Source organism: Micromys minutus, assembly GCF_963924665.1.
Source record: "Micromys minutus genome assembly, chromosome: 26".
Taxonomy (NCBI): Eukaryota; Metazoa; Chordata; class Mammalia; order Rodentia; family Muridae; genus Micromys; species Micromys minutus.
The window spans coordinates 14738180-14758621 of record NC_137961.1 but is presented as its reverse complement, the minus strand read 5'-3'; the positions used below and the strand labels follow the sequence as shown (position 1 = coordinate 14758621).

General features: G+C 43.9%; 1 protein-coding gene across 9 annotated transcripts in view; it reads left to right on the top strand.

The window, feature by feature from the left end:
- The window catches only part of ASPH (aspartate beta-hydroxylase), a 186567-nt gene that overhangs the window by 19357 nt on the left and 146768 nt on the right, over positions 1–20442 (top strand). For 5 of the 9 annotated variants that reach the window (XM_080938664.1, XM_080938665.1, XM_080938666.1 and 2 more), the window contains exons 2-4: positions 12594–12743; positions 14220–14264; positions 15829–15897. In XM_080938664.1, the coding sequence (XP_080794790.1) occupies positions 12594–12743; positions 14220–14264; positions 15829–15897 (264 nt within the window). Of the gene's footprint in view, positions 1–8159; positions 8313–12593; positions 12744–14219; positions 14265–15828; positions 15898–20442 lie in introns of those variants that run through there. The other 4 variants (XM_080938668.1, XM_080938667.1, XM_080938670.1 and 1 more) reach the window with 2 other exon arrangements.

Genomic DNA, 20442 nt, shown 5'->3' with positions numbered 1-20442 from the left:
GCCTCTTCCTCTAGTCACATGCTTAGTTGGGCAGGATTAATCCCTCATTTCCTCTAGGGAGCACAGGGGGTACTCAGTCTGTGTGAAAGATTCCCCAGCCTCCCAGTCACCTTCTGTATTTAAGTCTGACTTCTGTATTTAAGTCTGACTGGTTTAGCACTGTTGTCTTCAGAGCCAGGTTCTGTCTGTTGCAGGCAGGCCAAAGGACCTGCAGGGGGCAAGGACTCCCATGCTGAGAGTTCCTCCCATGGTGTACCTTTTGGCCCCGTCCAATATTGCCTATTCAAGGCTTTTGCATCTCATGAGTTCCTAGGCGGGGTAGGGGGTGGAGCCGTGGGGGTGGGGGGATTGGGGAGTGGGGGGGTACTGGGGTGAGGGGGTGGGGGAGGAGACTGAAAATCCTTACAGGCTCCTGGCAGTGCCTCCTCTGCCAATTGGTAAGATTGGCTGGCAGGTTGCTCACAGGACACATGTGCCAAGTGCCACTCAGTTCTTTGGAAGGCCAGGTGGGGACCTTCACTGTAGCACACAGAATGACCCGCATTCACTCGTGTGGTCAGGCAGCCCTTTTGGGAGTGAACTGCAAGGTGGTACATACTTGCTACTTCCATGTTGCCCCCTGTCACCCTTGGGAAGCTGGGTGTTTCTAGGAGCTCAGGCTGCAGTGTGTGGCCTTTTCCCTATGGCCTTTGCTTTACGTTTCTCCCTGTTCTGCTGCTCGGGCAGAGTGGCCTCTTGTACCCACTGCTTGAGCATGTGTCCCTTGGGGAATGAGAGTGTCTTTCCAGAAACTTTATCTTTTGCCTGTAGTTCTCCCAGACCCTTGCTCCCATTTCACATTAAATGGAGAATTGGGGAGTTCATATATGTTACTAAGTTTTTTTTTGTAAACTGTATTTATTGTAATGTGGTAAGGGCATTTAAAAACCCTGTTTACCATTCTATAGAATTGTGCTTTGCAGCTTTTGGCAAAGCTGTAGAATTTCTCTCAACCAGAAGTATGAAGAAATTGTGTAGTTCTTGTGGGTGGAGAGAAGGGCACCAGGAGTTAGGCATGATTGGTCTCACTTCAGACACTAGCCATGGCTTGGGGCCACCTGAGGGCACTGAGTTCAAACTAGCTGACCTCAGGTTTGAGGTTCAGTAGTTCCTGCTTCCTGACCTGCTTGAGTTCCAGTCCTGACTTCCTTTGGTGATGAACAGCAATGTGGAAGTGTGAGCTGAATAAACCCTTTTCTCCCTGACTTGCTTCTTGGTCATGATGTTTTGTGCAGGAATAGAAACCCTGACCAAGACACCTTCATCGGTACTAATTTATATGATTATGTGCTTTGGGCTGTGTTTGAGAAAGTGTCTTGGTCATAATTGCATGTAGTGTTTTTTATTTTTTTATTTTAATTTTCAAATATTTTGACTGGAAGACATGACATGTTTTGTCATTTCACATGATTTCTGTGCCTTTTTGTATTCTGTTTCTTCCATTTTTGTTAAACGTAAATGTTGCACATTTATTGATTTAATCTCCCCCTCCAAAAGTCATATAAAGGAGGAGGGCTGCGGATCCCTTTGCCTTCTGAATGGATTAAAGTCAAACCTTCAAGGATAAACGGTGGAGACCAGCGGCAGCAATCCCTGTTGGCTTCATGGCCACTGTCTCTGGATTCAGAGTTAAAGGAGTAGCCATGTTTTCAGTCTCCGTCCTTCCTTCCTTCTTTATTATTTACTTAATCTTATGTGCACTGGTGCTTTGTCTGCATGTGTGCCTGTGTGGGGGTGTCAGGTCATGGTGTTACAAACAGTTGGGATCTGCTAGGTGGGTGCTGGGAATCGAACCTGGGTCCTCTGGAAGAGCAGTCAGCACTTTTAATTGCTGAGACATCTCTCCAGCCCCTCCTTTATCTGTTACTGATTTTATTGAAAATAAATAAATGGGAGAACGTTATTCTAGCAATTTTTCTTTTACTACTTCTTGGTTTCTGACTGAACACCATTTTCTCACCCTTTGCTGGGCCAGCAAGAAACTTGCCTCATTTTAAATGTATTAATACCTGTTAGATGGCTAATTAGCCTAGGAGAGAGGCTGTTCCTCAGAGGTGAACACTCCTCTATTGAACACTCTATGGGGAGAACTAATTAACTTTTAAAAACTTATTCATTAAGCATGACTTGAAGAACGAACCAAGTTTTGCAGTGTAGTTTTGGAAACTAAAAGAATCTTAAGGGGGATGTGGGGGGTAGGGGTGTTGCTGTTGGTGTCGGTGTTGCTGTTGGTGTCGGTGGTGATGTTGTTGGTGTCGGTGGTGGTGGCGGTGGTGTGTGTGTGTGTGTGTGTGTGTGTGTGTGTGTGTGTGTGTGTGTGTATGTGTATGTGTGTAGTAGGTGGAAGGTGTGGAATATGGTCCTGGTTTCCTTAGCCTCCTCTGTGGTCAATCCAGCATCACTATGAACACAGGTGGATGCTATGGTAGTGGTTCAAAAGTATAATTAGTTTTCAAACGGAAGGATGCTTGGAGGAGGGGTTTGAATATTGAAGGCAGGCAGACTGGCTGGAAGGTAGACAGACTGGAAGGCAGGCCTGGAAGGCTGGAAGGCAGAAAGGCAGGCAGGCTGGAAGGGAGGCTGGAAGGCAGGCTGGAAGGCAGGCCTGGGTATTGCTAATATTTCATTTTAACATAGACCCGATGAAAGTGTAAACTGTTACTTGTTTTTGTTTTGTTTTTTTCCCTTAAATTCTAACTTATGACAGTCCTGCAGCCACTGTGCCTTTTCTACATAGCCTTAGTCAAGAGAGCAAGCACAGTTTGTTTCTGGCTGCTGTAACCCAAGGAAGGGGCTGCACAGCTCCTTCCTGTTCAATCTGAGTAGTAACTCCAGATTTATCTGAGCTGGAACTGGAAATACACCTGCTGTGGAGGCGCTGTGGAAGTATTCACTAATGAAGAGATCTATTTCTGGAGGCAGAAGAAGATTGAAAACCCATTGTCTGAAGCTAATTCCCAGTGACATGCTGGTTGCTGTCAGAGTATTTAAGGAAAGCTGGGAAGGCTTCCTTGAGGAGGAGTTGCCTTGGAGTGAACAGGAAATTGTGAGGCAGGGGTCAGAGCAGTGACTGTTTGTGGTAATGGCAGTGGTAGCATTGAAACATTTCAGGTCAGGCTGGGCAGAGAACAGCGGTACAGGTGTGTGTGTGTGTGTGTGTGTGTGTGTGTGTGTGTGTGTGTGTCTAGATTTTAAATAGCTCAGGGGAAACGAAACAAAGCTGAGGTTTGAGCAGCCAGCTGGGGCAAACACAACACTCCCCTTCTTTCCATCATGATGGTTTTCTGTCTCATCTTGAGAGTAGCATGAAGCCATTAAGGATTATTATTGTTTTTAAAATCTCACTCCTAATGACATCAGATTGAAGCCCTACTATGGCCGTGGAAAGCAGTGGAGTCATGTTGAGGTAGTTAGACTAGTGGGAGAGAATGTGGGTTTGGATGATACATTATACTCCAAACGGGAAGAAAAGTCAGTGAAACAGTGGACGAGGTCCCTGTGGAACGAAATGAAGTGCTTGCAAAGGACCAAAAACCACACAAGGCTGGAAGGAGAAAAAGTTATCCTTCAGTCTTCAGAGCATGCTGGGGCACTTTAATTTAAATGACATGGATACCCAGGTGCTGAGGGAACCCACGTATTTGCATAATTAGCCCTTTCCGAGTAGCCAGGTGGGGAGATAGCCTGTGGTGAACCTTCAGGAAAAGGGGCTGGGGTGAATCCCAAGTTTCTGGCTTAAGGAAGTGATCTGTCACTCAGACCTCACAGAGGGAAGGAAGTCGGAACCATGTGTGCAGTTCAGACATCCGTAAAGGACACCGTAGCAAATGTGGCCGGCCAGCCTGTCAGGAGATAACTTGGAGGAGGACCTGTTTTCTCCAGCTTGGGTGTGAAGAGATGGGAAGCAGGTGATGAGGGTGTGTTAATCAATTCATGTTACTATAATGAACATCTTAGCTAATTAAACCTATAAAGAGGTAGAGTTTGTTCTATTGGTTTGTCACGTGGCTGGGCGTTTTCGTCACTCTGGGCCTCTGGGGAGAGCCGCGGTCACAGAGGCACAGGGTAGAGCAAGAGGCTTCCTTTGTGAGTCAGGAAAACTGAGAGGGAAGGTGGGTGTCTGCTTTTGAGAGTATACCCCACTAACCTAAGGACCACTTCCTGAAGGCCTCACCTACTCTGAGCATTACATTGGAGACATGGTCACTTAGGAGATACCACCCACATTAAAAAGCAAGCTGGGGTGGGGGGAAGGAAAGCCACAGTATCAGCGAAGAAATCAGTAACTAGACAAGCCGCAAGAATAGCTTGTGTGTTATCATTGCTTTCCTTGTTGCAGAGGTCATTCTCCGTGGCTTTGCCTTGGTTGCTTTGGTGGTACTCTTGGCTACTTTAGCATGATACCGCTTGCTCATGTCTGTTGAGGTACTAATAAGGACATGGAGGGAACCTCCTAGTTTGGGGTATGTGTGTTGGTTTAAATAACATTACTGATAGTGGGGTTGGGGGGAGGGGCTTGCTGGCACCATAATGGAGCTAAACAAGCAAAGCACTTTCAGTAGGGTGTTAGATTCTGTGGGTGGCTGTCCGGAGGACTCCAGAAGTATTTCAGCAAGGAAGACGTGCCTAAGAGAGTCAATTAGGATGAGGCCACAGCAAGGCGCCCAGTAAGAGTGGGCGTTGGGTATATAGGTAGCAAGCCTTTTGGGCGTGAAGAGGAAGAGAATCGGTCATCCTGACCCACGGCTGGTCATTGAGTCCATTTGGTTACAGCTAAGATTGAGATGCTGAGCACCTGCTCAGATAGGGCAGGGGCAGGGGTGTGTAATCCCAGGGTTATTATAGCTTGGCTTTCAGGGGATGGGAGTGCAAGAAACTGATGATCTTACAGATGGTCAAAACAGCTGCCTTTTCCTTCTATGTGGGCTTGTTTAGGCTGCTTATTTGTTTGTTTGCGTACAATATCATGCCATCATACGTAGTCACGGGTTCTCTGTGCTGTTCTAGGACACGGCCACAGTGTGCACTCATCAAACCCCTGCTTCCTGGCTGCTGCTTAGTCACTCTTCCACATGGAGGCTCTCAGCAGCCGTGCTGATGTGTTCCCCTGACCAGCATCCAGGCACTGGGGACTTAGGCACCAGGCTAGCCTAACATGTTAGGGCTGCTATTGCGGAGAACAAGTGGCTGGGGACCAAGGAAAGAAGAGGCCAGCACTGGCCGGAGAGGGCTCATAGCTTTTTACCTGGCAGGTGTTTGCAGACAGGTGCAGCTGGTGGCTCAGTGGATGTAGGTCTTGGCTCTCGTGGTCTCGGATCATATCAGGTTGATATTAATAGTCTCTGAGTTCACATTACAGGCCTGTTCCCTGCCTGTACCCAGGGGTGGTTCTTAGTCCCAGCAGCTGCTTACTTTGGTAGTGACTGTCAGCTTTATTGTCTGATGTTGATTTGCCATATACAAATCCAGTTTATTAAAAAAAAAACTTTTAGAAGAATTCTTCTTTATCAAAAAGTTATCAATATAGGCATTTTCCTGAAATGCAGAATTTGCTTTCCTTGCAGTGAATACGTGAATGATTTAAAGTGGAATCTCAGAGCCATCTTCTCCCTTTACCCAACGCACAGGTGGTCAGTCACCTTTGTGGAGGTAGGCAAGCAAGACATTTTATAACAATGCTTACTTAACTACTGGAGAATATGGAGGAAAGGACAGGTTGACTCTTAGTTAGGTTTTCCTTTTGCTGCATTGAAATACAACTGACCAAAAGGCAAGTTGGGGAGAAAAGGCTTACTTGGCTTAACTTCTGGATCATAATGCATCATTGGAGGAACTCAAGGAGGGCAGGAACTCATGGAGGGCAGGAACCTGAAGGCAGGAGCTCATACAGAGGCCAGGAGGGGTACTACTCACTAGCTTGCTTCCTCTTAGCTTTCTTAGCCTGTTTTCTTATAGAACCCAGGACCATCAGCCCAGGAGTGACTCCACCCACATTGGGCTGGGTCCTCCTCCATCAATCACTAAAAGAATTCCCCACAGGCTTCCCTACAGATTGATCTCATGGAGGCATTCTCTTAATTGAAGCTCCCTTTCTCTCAGATGACTCTAGTTTGTATCACGTTGATATAAAACTCTCTAGCACATTACAATAGCGTTTATATGGTCATGGTTAAGATTGGTACTCAAGGAATAACCAGCTCTGTACTGAGGCAGCCCAAGGCTTACGTTGGCCCTAATTTAATGGCCATGATTCTTACTTTGGTGAAGCGTCTTGTAATTTTTGACGAGGCTGGCCCAGTACAGGCCGGCCAAGGGCTCAGGAACATGGTGCCTCTGGTTGTGTTGGGGATCTCTGGGATTTTTAAGACAGGAGAACTGGGAGCAGGCAAGCAGATTTTTTTTTTTGTAGTGGTTCTGAGAGATTCCCGAAAATGTGGGGTGTAGATGGTTTTGGCAAATATGTGCATGCCTAGTGTGTGCCAAGATACATTTTGTAAGCAGGAAACTGGTATCCTGAGGCGAGCGGACTCCCTGGGATGATGGAGAAGCTGATAAGCATATCTCCATTTCAGATTCATACCAGGCCACGAAGCGTGGCCACTCTGTGAGTCAGCTGTGGTCCCGTGGTCCTTATCATCCTTACACCGTCAAACAAAGCTTCCAGAATATTTACTTATTATGTTGAAATATTATAAAGCACTGTAGTAATAGTATCATATTATATTCACAATATTATATTAGTTACCTGAAGAGCATCTTTAACTCCATCCTTGGAAACCAAGACTCAGATCTGGTACTTTCCCCACCCTGTCTCGTAGCTGGACCATCACATTTTAAGTTACTGATTTCTGTTCAGAATGTTGAAATGTTTCATTTGCTTATGAATCCTTAGGTTGGATTGAAGAAATATAAAGACAGAGAAGCAACTTTGAAAGGTTGCTGCTTGCTCTAGATTCCCCTTGCTCTACATTAATTTCATGTATTAATTAGAGCTAGAATGAAGTCTATAAACTGCTAATCTTGGAACAGTGGAAAAATGTTATTAAAATTGGGCCAGTTTCATTTCCCAGAAGGGAACCCTTGGATGTGGAATTGCATAATTTCTGTCCAGGACCCATTTTGGGGAACTTTTCCTCCCTTCTTAACCTTCCAATCACCCTCCCACCTTTGTTTCTTTCCTTCAGTAGCCCCCAGTCCTCTCTTGTCTTCTAGTGAAATGTTTTCATACCCTGGCTTTAATTTTGCCGTTGGAAGGACAGTTCCTGGGATGATAACACTGTGGATCGGGATTCTAGAGAATCCACTAGTTTCTTCTCATTTATCATTTGTCTTCCTTTAAGCAAACTGGCTAACTAGCTGTCTTAGTCAGGGTCTCTATTCCTGCACAAACATCATGACCAAGAAGCAAGTTGGGGAGGAAAGGGTTTATTCAGCTTACACTTCCACATCGCTGTTCATCACCAAAGGAAGTCAGGACTGGAACAAAAGCAGGTCAGGAAGCAGGAGCTGATGCAGAGGCCATAGAGGGATGTTACTCACTGACTTGCTTCTTCTGGCTTGCTCAGCTTGATTTATTATAGAACCCAGGTCCACCAGCCCAGGGATGGCTCCACCCACAATGGGCTGGGCCCACCCCCTTGATCACTAGTTGAGAAAATTCCTTACAGCTGGATCTCATGGAGGCATTTCCTCAACTGAGGCTCCTTTCTCTGTGATAACTCCAGCTTGTGTCAAGTTGACACAAAACCAGGCAGTACACTAGCCTTGCAGACTTTGGGCTAAAATTCTGAAGGGTCGATTGAATCATGCTGGCTCTGGGCTTAGGGCCACATGTGGGCTCCTTTATTTCTAGAGCGATCTGGCGTCGCAGCTGAGTCCCTAGAAGCCTGTTCAGAAGAAACGCAAACTGATGGGACAGTTTGTTTCCTAGCTCGCTCTGCCCAGCTGCGTCGTTCAGAGGCTGGAGTTGGGAGAGGTTAGGACCATCCAAGCAGTACATCCATCCTGAGTAGGAAGGACTGACAGGAGTGCTGTCGGCCTGAGCGATTAGTAGCATGTGGCCACGGGGAAGTGGCCTCTAAAAATAGCCGATGAACAGACTGCAGTTAGGTCCAGTTTCAGCACTGGATCCCTTGTCCTGGCTGGACTGGGGAGTCACGGTTCTTGAAGGGAAGAACCAGTGGGTGCTCCACACCTCTCGGGGGCACCTTAGTTCCCCCCCTTATGTGTATTTTGTGTATGGATTGAAGACCTCAAAATGGCCGAAGATAAAGGTACATTTCTGTTGTTTGGTGTAAAAGGGGGCTCAGACCTAGCTGCTGAGTTCTTGCCTCATTTCAGTTGCTCTCCGTTCAGAAGCTTTTGGCTAAGTGCTTTGTGCCTTCTCCATTTTTCTGTCCTGAGTTTCTGGAGAGATTTGACTGTTTACAGTAGCTATGTTTTCATGAAATAATCTGTCTTTAATTCCAAATAGATGTTGGTGTCCTAACTTAAACTGTCTTCTATTATATTCTACTACTATAAAGCACATTTTATAAAAGTCCATAGTCTGATGTCTGTTACCATGAACCTGAGAACTCTGTTCAGAGTTCATAGGAAAGGATGGGAGACTTAAGGGCTATGTAAATCTAGTCTTGTATCAGTGAGCATGCTTGGTTCGAGCAGGCTTGCCTTATATGGAAATTGACCTACTTCATGTGCAGCAGAGGGTAAATGAAAAACAAAGTAGAAGACACTAGAATTTTGTTTCTTAAATGGATACTTTCATTCCCTTAATGTGTTGAATTTACCCTTTTGTAAACATCTTCTATTTTCTTTATAAGCAAAGATTGTCTTTTTGTTAGTTAAAGTGTATGCGTTGGTAAGGAATATTGAAACTCCTTATAAGGAACTGTTGTTTTAATGTTTTAGATGCTCTGTTTAGTATCAATGTAAGATGCCAGGGACAATGCTGACTGACAGTTGTCCGTGAGTGGTTTGTAGTTTACTTAATGGCAAATGAATTACTTGACCCTTTTGTTTATTCTTTCTTTAATCAACATACAGTGGCCCTTTGTCCCTAGCCTAGACTTCATTTTGGAGTCTTTTCTTCTGATTGTTGGAACACTTGCTCTCTTTAGTAATGTTCTGTCCAGTTCCTGTGCAAACCTTCTCTAATGTGGATGTCATTTTGATGAAGTGGCTTGGGAGAAAATGAAACCCATTTTATTTTCATTTCAGAAAATGAATTTCGACATTCTTAGCTCTACGAAACCCTGCTGACCAGTCCCTAGGACTGTAGTTTGGACATAGAGTCAGAGAACACAATGAGAACTGACTCATTTATTTTAATCTGAGAAAATAGCATCAACTGCTGGTTGTTCTTCCATAATATTTTTGTGACGTCGTCCTGGTTTTGAGTTTTTTTGTGGAATTTGAAACCCTTGGGAAGCATTTGCTTTACCACACTTCTCTTGAGTCAGGAAAATGGGTCTGTCCCTGGGCTCTAAGCACACCACATTTACAAAGGGATTGACCAAACACATGTTGTGTGCTCCAGAAAGGGGCTCTTAAAAGATGTCTAGATCCTTAGCTCATGCTTAGCTTTCCTCAGGAGCATGTTTAAAGACTTGGAAATGCCCTTAGAAAGATTCTTCTATGACTTAATGCTTTTATCCTTTATGGATTATTAATAGTACTAAGGTTAAAGATGCTGGAGTAACACACCTCTTTTGACTTTATAAAGGGATAAAGTATTTTTTAACAATTTGCTATTTTAGTTAGTGAGGAAAAGCAGTAGGAAAAGATGGCGTCTGTCAGAATGTCCAAGAACAGATAAGACAAGAGCCCAGTTTATTATATTTTATCACTGATAGTTTTGTTTTTTAGTTAAGGGTATGAGCACATGAGTTCAGGTTCACACAGGCTGACCTTGGATTCCTCTGGAGCTGGAGTTACAGGCAGTTGTAAGCCACTCATGTGAGTGTTGGGAACTGAACCCAAGAGTGGTACACACTCTCGATCACTGAGCCATTGCTCTAGTGTGTAATTGCTTGTGTGTTATATAAAATTAAGAAGGGCCCTTTTCATATTGCATAGGGAAGATGTCTCTGTGTTTATAAAAGTGTAGTAAACCAAACAACCGAATGCTGCTATTGAGGGTGCCTTCCTGCCCCATAGAACTTAGCCATCTCTTCCCTTATTTTGAAAAATTCCAGTGATAGCTTATATTTTTATTATTGTAATGATTTATGTGATTGCTTATGACATGTAAAATATTGGAAACCATGTTCCACAACAACAAAATGCCTTATTTAGCCATAATTTTACACACTTAGTTACAAGAATATACTTAAGTATACACATGTGTTTGAATGTGTGCACGCACTAAAATTGAGCTATTTTTTTTTTAATCTCTTGAAGATTTGATCTATCTACTAATGGGTTTAAAACATGAATTATTTTTGGGATGGGAACAATGGCTCAGTTGTTAAGGGCATAGGTTGCTCTTGCATAAGACTGGGGTTCGGTTTCAGCACCCACACAGCAGCTTACAACTTGCTATAGCTCCAGTTCCAGATGGCCTTGTCTGACCTTTACATCCACCAGACACTCACGTGCATAAAATAAATCTAAGAAAAGAATATCCTTTTAACAAATAGAATTTCAGTTGTCTTTTCTTTGTGAGCAATGCATTGGCATTATTTCGTAGCTTGAAGCTTCTCAGTGTTCTTCTCTTAGGCGCGTGTCCAGAGGTAGAAGGCAGGTTCTGAGTAAGAGCGGATGGAGCTTGAATCCTGAGGCTCATCCCTCATTAGACACTCAGAACTTACGACTGCAGAGGTCATTTTCTGAGCTTTGCCTGATGTGCAGTGCTGATGTGGGTGGATACCTTCATCTTTGCCCTCTAATAGATGCTGAGTTCTGTCATTGAGAACTCAGGGGTTCCCAGGCAGACAATGCCCATGCAAAGGGTGTTTAGGGATTTTGGGGGAATAATCCCGGGACTCATCTGCCTCTGGGCTGGGGGAATTCAGCATGTTGGATGTCGTACCACATGAGGAACACTTGCACAGAATGGACACTGTCCTGCCTAAGCTTCTAGAAACACCTTCAGTGGAAAATGTGGGCAGCTTGCCATGAGGACCACATGTAGCAATGCTCATCCCAGAGCCGTGGGAAGAGCCACTGCTCCACACATACCAGGGTAGGATACAGAAGAGTTTCCTTTTCCCAGATACCCTTTGGGGATCTGATACAACCTTCTAAGCATTATATATAATTGGGAAATACAACATTCTTTTAAAAGAGAAATATGGTGCTAATTAAAAAAAAATTGACTTTTTTTTTTTTTTTTTTTTTTTTTTAAATAGTGACCAGTGACTTCTGTTTATTTGACCATTAGAAGAATTTTTTCTGGAAGATGATAAAGCATATAAAACATAGCAAATGTGATAAACGACACTTGGTGAAAAGTAGTTTACAGAGCTGTTTCCTACATTGAGGCCAGTTGGCAAGGCCTGTTTCCTGCCTCCCCACACCCCACTGGATCTCCTGGCGGGCGGAGGCAGAAGTGGGCTGAGTTGCTTCTTTTTGTCTGCGATTCATGTTTCTGTACCTCCTCCCTTTCCCCTTCCTCAATATTGCATAGCTTTTTTTTGGGGGGGGGGCTTCTTCTGTGGCACTTAATATGATTCAGGCTGTGTACAGTGTAAATAGAATATGGAAAAAGACCCATGCACATCTCTGATTTCATTATGTTGTTTGATACTCACTGGACTTCGGGAGTTCTAGGGTGGGTTTTTGGTTGTGTCTTGGCCAGAGGTACTGCTCTGTAAGAAAATAGCAACTCACCCGCACCAGGGAAAGGCAGCATCCAGTGAAGGAGCTGGCAGAGCCGCAAGACACCAGGAAGCTCAGTAGAGCCATTAAGGGCTTAGAGAGCCATACAGGACGGAGAGCCACAGGACGGGAAGGCAACAGAATGCCTGTCCCAGTGTCCCGGACACTTGCTAAAGACTTGGATGCCTTCGCAAAATGAAAGCTGAACAGCTTTGGCTAGCTGGAAACAAATTTTTGGATAAGGCAAGGTGACAGAAATATCAAGATGAGGCTAGTGTTTTCCTTGGTACAAGAAGGCTAGACCCTAAAGTTTCAGGAAGGCTTATGACATAGCAGTGTCTGCTAATTAGGGCATGAGGCAGGGCATGTGGCCATTTGGGCACACAAAATTTTGCCATGCAGACTGTTTTGACAAAGGACGTGGAAGAAATGCATGTGTTCTGCCATCAGATTAAAAAAAATATATATATGTATTGTCTATATATAATATATAGACTACCAGGAGTTTGCTTGTGTTCAAAATTAAGATTATTTAAACATGGTAATTGAGTAAGCAGAAACATCTTTGTGTTCAGAGTCATTGTTTTATGTAGTGCACTTTGAGAATTAAGTAAAGCGGGTTTCTGAAGTGATCTGTAAAATTACTCTCAAAAATTATGTGTCAAAAAAGTGACGTGCAGCCAAGTCTTTTTTTCCTCTGAGACAACACCTGATGTTTTTCTTTCTCCAAACAGAGCCGAAGCATGGAGGGCACAAGAACGGGCGGAGAGGAGGATTTTCGGGAGGGTCCTTCTTCACATGGTTCATGGTCATCGCACTGCTGGGTGTCTGGACATCTGTGGCCGTCGTGTGGTTTGACCTTGTGGACTACGAGGAAGTTCTAGGTAAGAACTAGGGTACGATCTCTCTAGCGAGTTTGTAAGAGTGAAAAGGGCAGCCCCTTGGCAACCCAAGCCTTGTCATTTCCTCTCTCTTGCATTATTACTGGCTGTAGCTTCCCACCGATTGTTTAGGGAAAGCGAAAGCAAAGCAGTGCCATATAGAGTAGTGACCTGAATCTTGAAGATTTTTATGTAGGCTCTCTAATTTATTGTGCTATACGGATGCTTCTTCCGACAAAAGTTCTGTTAAATTCATTTTCACTATTTTCTGCACTCTTGATTTTCTGTTCAATTTTTATTCCAAGTTTTTTTAAAAAAAGTCTAGATCATAAACTGATTCTTTTAGTGGGCACAAATCTTAAATCGCTTCTTATTTCTATAGCCAAGGCTGGCTCAGAACCTACAATGGTCCTCCTGCCTTGGCTTCCAAGCGTTAGGATTACAGACGTGAGCTGCCACGGTTGACTTGCCAATCCTGGCTTTAGAGAGGGTTTTAAAGGAATGCCAGCTGTTCATAGAGAGAGAGGAGTGCGTGGGCGCATGTGTGAGTGCTGGGGTGGACCATGTGGTTAGTCATGACGTCTCCATGTTCATTTGAGGATGTTCTTGGGGGTACTTCTGGTACTTCCTGTTCTTGTCATATAATCACTAAAGCTCTAAGTTTTTTATTTATGTACCTGTATGAGTGTGTGTGTGTGTGTCACCCACAGAGGTCAGAACAGGGCAGTGGGTCCCTTGGAGCTGTAGTTTCAAGCCATTATGACCTGCCCGAAACCGGTTCCAGGAATTGAAGCTTGTGTTTGCTGGAAGAGCAGGAGGCAGTCTCAGAGCCATTTCTCCAGCCTTGCTAAAGTTTTTTTTATTTTTTTTAAAAATTGTTTTATTTTAACTATTTTAAGAAATGGAGAGAAGTCACATAAAAATTGTAAACGCTTGAAAACCTAAAATTCATTGGTGTTTTCTTTCCATTGGTGCAATATTTGTAATTTCTCACAATGATCGTCATCTAATTTAGAGCGTTTCTGTTACCCACTGCTTCCCTGACAGTCACTCCTCCCTTGACATTCTGACTTCCTGGGATGGTTTTGGGGTGTTCTGAGCATAGCGTGTACATGCGTGTCCCATTTTGAGTTGCCTGCTTAGGCTTAGCACCATGCCATGTGTAAGGTCCAGAGCAGTATCTCCATCACGCTGGTACTGCCGGTGCTGTGTTGAAGACCTGCCCCCTTAGAGTAGGCCTCTCACACAGTCACAGAGGAGAACAAAAGATAGCACCATACGCTTAGATCTGATCAGTCACTCACTGATACTTTTTCCCCTCTTACTACCTTAAGGGAAGTGGCTCCAAGTAGTGGACCAGATTTAGAACATTCAGTTTATCATAAGGAAAAGTATGACTTCATTAGCATACAGTGTTGCTAGGTAATCTGTATACTTCTGCCGATAAATAACAATTTTCATGTTTTTATGCGCACGCAGCCAAAGCAAAGGACTTCCGTTATAACTTATCAGAGGTGCTTCAAGGTAGGCTACTGGGGATGCATCTTAAGTGTTTTTGTATCTGTCTCTAAGACCTCATCCTTACCCTCCTAACTTAGTCATCTACAGCAAGAATGGACATGGTAGGTCCAGTCTCCCCTTGTAAGGTTCTCAGGAAGGGTGTGGCTTGCTGTCTTTAAAATGGTATCAGAGCGCTATGCTATTGATAACCTTGAATTATAGGTTACTTGGTTTTCTTAGCGGTAAGGATACCATCTTCATCCCCGCTGTCTTGCAAGTTTTCTTCTGTGTGTACTAAGTTGCACTTTTGTATAGCAGAATTAGAGCCATGGATCTGGGGGTTTTGTCTGCACCCCTGAACTCCTCCTGCAACTGTACTCTGAATTAAAGAATGGGAAACAGTACTTTTTGCCATCTATTTTTCATAAGAATGATATTCGTTTACTCTTTAAAATATTGCTGTGCACTATAATTTTTCCCCCGTAGTTCTTGTCTAGTGATGAGTTATAAACCATGCTGATTTTAGAATTTTTAGGGTATAGACTCTGTAAGACTCATTTGTTGAAGTTGGGTTAGGTTCTAGAAAAAAGTCCTCCTTGACTTAAAATATATTTACAGACACCTTTGCCAAATAGCTAGGCTTTTCTCTAACTAGCTGATAATCTAAAATAAGCCATTTATTCTAATCTGTGTTCTGCCACATGGCTGGTTACCTGTGCTCAGGTGCCATGTGTCTGTCACATCTTCCCGGGAAAATCTTCCGTGCCCTGGCCTTATCCCAGAGTCCTTTCTGCCTCCCAGGTGTTCCACATCCATACAGACACAAGGTATTTTCTCCTAACTCATTTGAAATGGTAAGCCTATAGAAAACACCTGGATAACATTGGCGGTGTACAGCCATTGTTGAGTGAGGGCCGGGTGAGTCTGGCTTCTACACTGTTCCTTTTAAGCCTTCCTTTTTTTTACTCTGAAGTAATAGATGTCTGGTGCCAAGGACACTTTTAAATGGGTAACTGTAAGTTCTTCGGGAAGCCTCTGGTTGCACCTACTTTATCTCCAGAACCCACCGCTCCACCTCAAAGTAGATGCGTACTTAAAAATAATTTATTGTTAAGTGTCAAACTGGTCATTCTCCATTCTGTGAAGACGCCAACGCCCTCTGTTGGCTTACTTCTATTTGATATGTATCTGAAGCTCGAGTTGGCAGAGATTGTTGATAGTTCAGCGAAGTTCTACACCTCAGAAACATCAAATCATATACAATCGTCATGACTGTTAGAAATGGGTTGATATTTTTCTTACATAGGTTCCACTGTATATGTAAAATATCTTGGGGGAGAAGAGTAAACTTACTATGAAGTGATAGGATCCGAATATTCCTGAATTGTTAGGGGAAACCTCCCACTGCATACTTCCTGAGTCTGTGGATGCCTGCCTGTGAGCTTTGGTAATGTATTCTTACAGCTGGGCAGCAGTCCAAGGAGAGGGCTCAGTAGCATTCATGGTGCGTAAAAACTGCAGCTAGAGATGGTTCATTATTAAATTTGTTTTCTCTCTGTTCCTGTGTCTGTCCTTTCTCCCGTTGTAGGAAAGCTAGGAGTCTATGACGCGGATGGTGATGGAGACTTTGATGTGGATGATGCCAAGGTTTTATTAGGCAAGTACCCTTCTTCCTCTCGTTCCGTTAGAAGGAGTTGGATGCTGAAGTCGGAAGAATAGTTTTGCTTTGATAATTTTCTACAGCAACTGTAAGCATTTTTGATTTACTGATTTGCTCGTTCATTTATTTACATCCCAACTGTTGCCCTTCCTCCTGGTTCTCCCCCTCACACAGTCCTCCCTCCCCTCCTCTATGATTCTGAGAGGGTGGGACCCCTCTAGGTATTCCCCCCACCCTGGCATGTGAAGTCTCTGTAGCATTAGGCACACCCTCTCCCCTCAGGGCAGGACAAGGCAGCCCTCTGCTATGTATGTGCCTGGGGCCTCCATCCAGCCCATGAATGTTCAGTCTCTGGATGCTCCCAGAAGTTCAGCTTAGTTGATACTGTTGGTTTTCCTGTTTGGCTGACATCTCCTTAAGCTCCTTCAATTTCCCCCCTAACTCCACTGGAGGGGTCCCCTGTCTCCATCTAATATTTGGCTCTTAAGTATCTGCGTCTGTCCCGGTCAGCTGCTGGAAGAGCCTCTCAGAGGACAGTTATGCTAGGCTTCTGTTTGTAAGCATAACAGAGTATTATTAACAGTGTCAGGGATAGGTGCCTGCAATAGGATAGGTCTCAAGTTGGGCTGGTTGTTGGTTGGGCATTCCTTCAGCCTCTGTTCCATTTGGGTCCCTGCATCTCTTTTAGACAGGACAAATTTTTGATTGATGGTTTTGTGAGTGAGTTGACGTCCTTATATCTCCTCTGGGGCTCATGTCTGTCTACAGGAGGTGACCTCTTTAGGTTCACTATTCCTTAGGCATCTCAGCTAAGGTCACCTGCATTAAGTCCTGGAGTCTCCCCCATCCCAGGTCTCTGGGATTTCACAGGGATTCTTTCACCGCTCCCAACCTCCTCGCTCCCTCACCTTCCACCCTCTTGCCTGACAGCCACAGATTTCCATCTATTCTCCTGGCCTTTCAGGTGTGGGAACTGTAAACATTTTATGGAAGATATTTTGCATCTGAACATTTCATTTTTATTGATAACTCCGAATGAGCACTTTTCCATTGTGATTCTTCAAACCGCTTTTATAAGAGCTTGTAGCTCTTAACGCATCAAATTTTAACAATTGTAGCTTCATCTGTGTTTCCAGATTTAAGCATTTCATATTCTGAACTTAATGTTTAGAGGCACAAATAATGTTCTCATGTGTTTTCAAACGAAGAACAGATTTTTTAAAATTACCATTCGACATAATTTATTCTGACTGCAAGATGTAAAGTTTTCCCCTTCAAACACTGATTAGGGCCAGTTTTGCTTAGCGTTCGTAAGACCAAATGAGGACCTCATGTTCAGTGCCACATGACCGTAGATGAAACTGTACATTTCAAAAAGTTATGTAAGTTAGTTTTGAAATAAAACTGTAGCAGTAAATATTTTTAATGTCCTATTTGTAGTTAATTTTTACGTTGAAACATGAACCTAGTGGTGTTTAATCACATTTTCCTGATTTAACAGTCATGAGTTCCTCTAAGTCTTTGTAATTATGCTACCGGCTAGGCTTTTCCTGAAATAAGTAAAGATTGGTGTTTCTTCATTGAGTTAAAAGACTGTTTTTTAAAAGAAAGGGTAGTACTAATTTGCACACGCAGATTTTGTGTACTGTGGCCTGTTATTTCTGGTTTTAAGGAGCTCACTGCCTTTTTCTTAGTATGAAGGAAATGTATTATACGTATTAAAGCTTTATATCAAATTACTTAGGGGCTGGAGAGATGGCTCAGTGGTCAAGAGCTCTGACTGCTCTTCCAGAGGTCCTGAGTTCAAATCCTAGCAACCACATGGTGGCTCAAACAAACATCTGTAATTGGATCTGATGCCCTCTTCTGGTGTGTCTGAAGACAGCTACCATGTACTCATACATAAAATAACCCCCCGCCCCCCAAAAAAGAAGCAGGTACCTTTATAGAAAGAGAATGTTTGAGCTGAGGATGTACAGTTCCTAAAGTACTTCCCACTGTGCATGAAAAAAAATTATTTAGCGAAGCACTAGCTATGGCCTGATCGTGTATATACACACTGAGTTTAGTGGCATGCTAAAGAAACCGTTTTGTGAATTCATGATTATGAAGAAAGAGAAAGGTACAGTAGCAGGTAAGCAGCTTGGTACAGTTAGATCTTACTTCCTTTTTAAACTGTGAAACAGTTTTAGTTAGGGTCAGCTGTAACACAGCTTCTGACTTAGCCCGACCTTGGTGTATGCTTTTTCCTTTATGCACAGTGGGAGGTAGTGCTGGGCATTTATAGCTGGAAGTCCACTCTACAACTTCTGTGATAGATCTTGACCTAGTGCTAATGGCTTTCAGACTGTAATTTCATCAGTTTCTATCTAACTCTCAGTTTCAATGCCTACATTAAATCCTCAGGTGACCTTAGTTTTAGGCAAGTGAGAGACATAAAGTCATGAACAACTTAATCCTTAGGATAATGGCATTTCCATGCTGACTGATCTTACTGATGCAAAAGACTACTTCAAGTGAATTCTGAATAGTGACTCTTTAAAGAGTCACAGGGGCCCTCCTGTAGTTTTTTTTTTTTTTTTTTTTTTTTTTTTTTTTTTAATATTAAGGGTTTAGTGTATTTTGGATTTAAAAAAGAAAACACAGTATAAAATATTGCAAACACACATGTGCGGGCGCGGACACACACACACTCACACACTCACTAACCTAGTTAAGTGCAACACTGAAAACTAGTCTGTAGTAGGCACAAAGGTGTGAGCAGCTCAGGTTGCTCCTTTTATTTCACTGATGTGCCAGGAACCCTGTGCCGGGGTGGGAGAGCTCCTGGTGAGCTGCCCCGGGCGCAGCTGCCGGTCCACACTTGCATTATGACTTTGGTGAGCTGCCAGGCCCAGTGGCACCTGCCACCGTGCACTGCAGGCTTTCTTGTTCTGTGCTCTGCTCCACTTCAGCTCTTCCCAGCCTGCATGGCTGGGGTTCTTTGCTCCAGGATGAGGTAACTAAGCTTAGCTGTGTCTCAGTTACAGGCAGGTGTGTAGCACAGAGTTGGGGGGGTTCCATGTGATGGGGGTGAAGCTACAGAGCGTGCCCCACTAAGACACCAACCCTTGCTTTCTGTGTTGTTGGGATGAGACCTTGGCCTGTAAGAGCATACTTGTAGATGAAAGGCAGGAAGCAAGGTAATGAAGGGAAGAGGGCTGAAATCACCGAGAGGCACAGTAATTAATGTACGTGTAAAATGGCCACAGACTTGACACATGCCATGTTTCTTCCACCCCCGGCATTTGAAGTCTAACTCTGAATCACACTGATTTGTGGGAACTCTATGTACACATCGCTTTTCTTTCACATCTGAAGCTTTCCTCAGGACCAATAGCTGTTACTGATTCTATTCATTCTAAGTCTCCTGATATACTTTGAAAATGTACCAGTCCTGCCCTGGGACATAGACTTTCCTAATGTTTAGGCCAAACTGGCTAAAATGCCAGCGATTTTGGTTTCAGTGTGTCAACGAAACCTACAGACACATGTGTGTGTCACCACAGTTTGAGGGAGTCATCGAACTGGAAATACAGCAAGCGGGAGGAACAGCAACCAGAGGGTTCGGAGGAAAGACAGGGAAGGGGAAAGTGAAGTCATTGATTCATAATCTCAAAACAAAAAGAATAAGATAAGGACAAAGCGTTTGTTTCCCACATACCGTCAGTAGGAAATGTCCCAGGACTCAGTGCGAAGGAGTAATATCTTATAATAACCTTGCCTGAAGATGCGTGCCTGTCCCTTTGTTCTACAGCTAGCATGTAGCTGTCCCCTGTCAGGTGTGGCTGTAGCACCAAGGGAAGGCACTCAGCAGCTCCTGTCCATGCCCTAAGTACCGACCTGGAGAATTTTAAGGCCGTAGTGAGGAATGTGGAACCCACCCAGCGTTAATGCTGTTCCTTTGGGGTGGACTCTAGTTTGGAGGAATTGCATGCCCAGGATCACTTTTCTCTTCAGGCTGGCATTCCCATTTTAAGAACTCCAGATGCAGCTTTGGAGATGGATTGGTTGGTGATACTCTTGCTGCATAAGGATAAGAACCCAAATCTGGATCCTTGAAGGTACAACAGTTCGTTTATCCTCAGGAGGTGGAGACAGGGGAATCCCCCTGGACCTGCTGTCTAGCTCTTCTAGCCTAATCAGTGATCTCTTTTAGGGAGATGCCCTGTGGTGGTTCCCTGGGAACCTTAAGGTCTCCCAGACTCAGTACTGGGTCACAAAGAGGATGCTTGACATAAACTGATCACCACATATGCACACAGGCAGGTATGTGATATACACAGATACATACAGGACACACACAACTATAGGCTGTGTCAGTAGGTGACTGTCCAAGTATTTGTTGTCCAGTTCCATTTGCTATAGTGAAGCAGAGGATTGTCATATTTTGTACGTAGTAATGTGACGCACTTAAAGCACAAAGGATAACGGACCACGACAAGGTTTTCTCTAGAAACACAGTGGTAACATTTAAGGCGGAGAGAAGAATCCTTCTCCCAG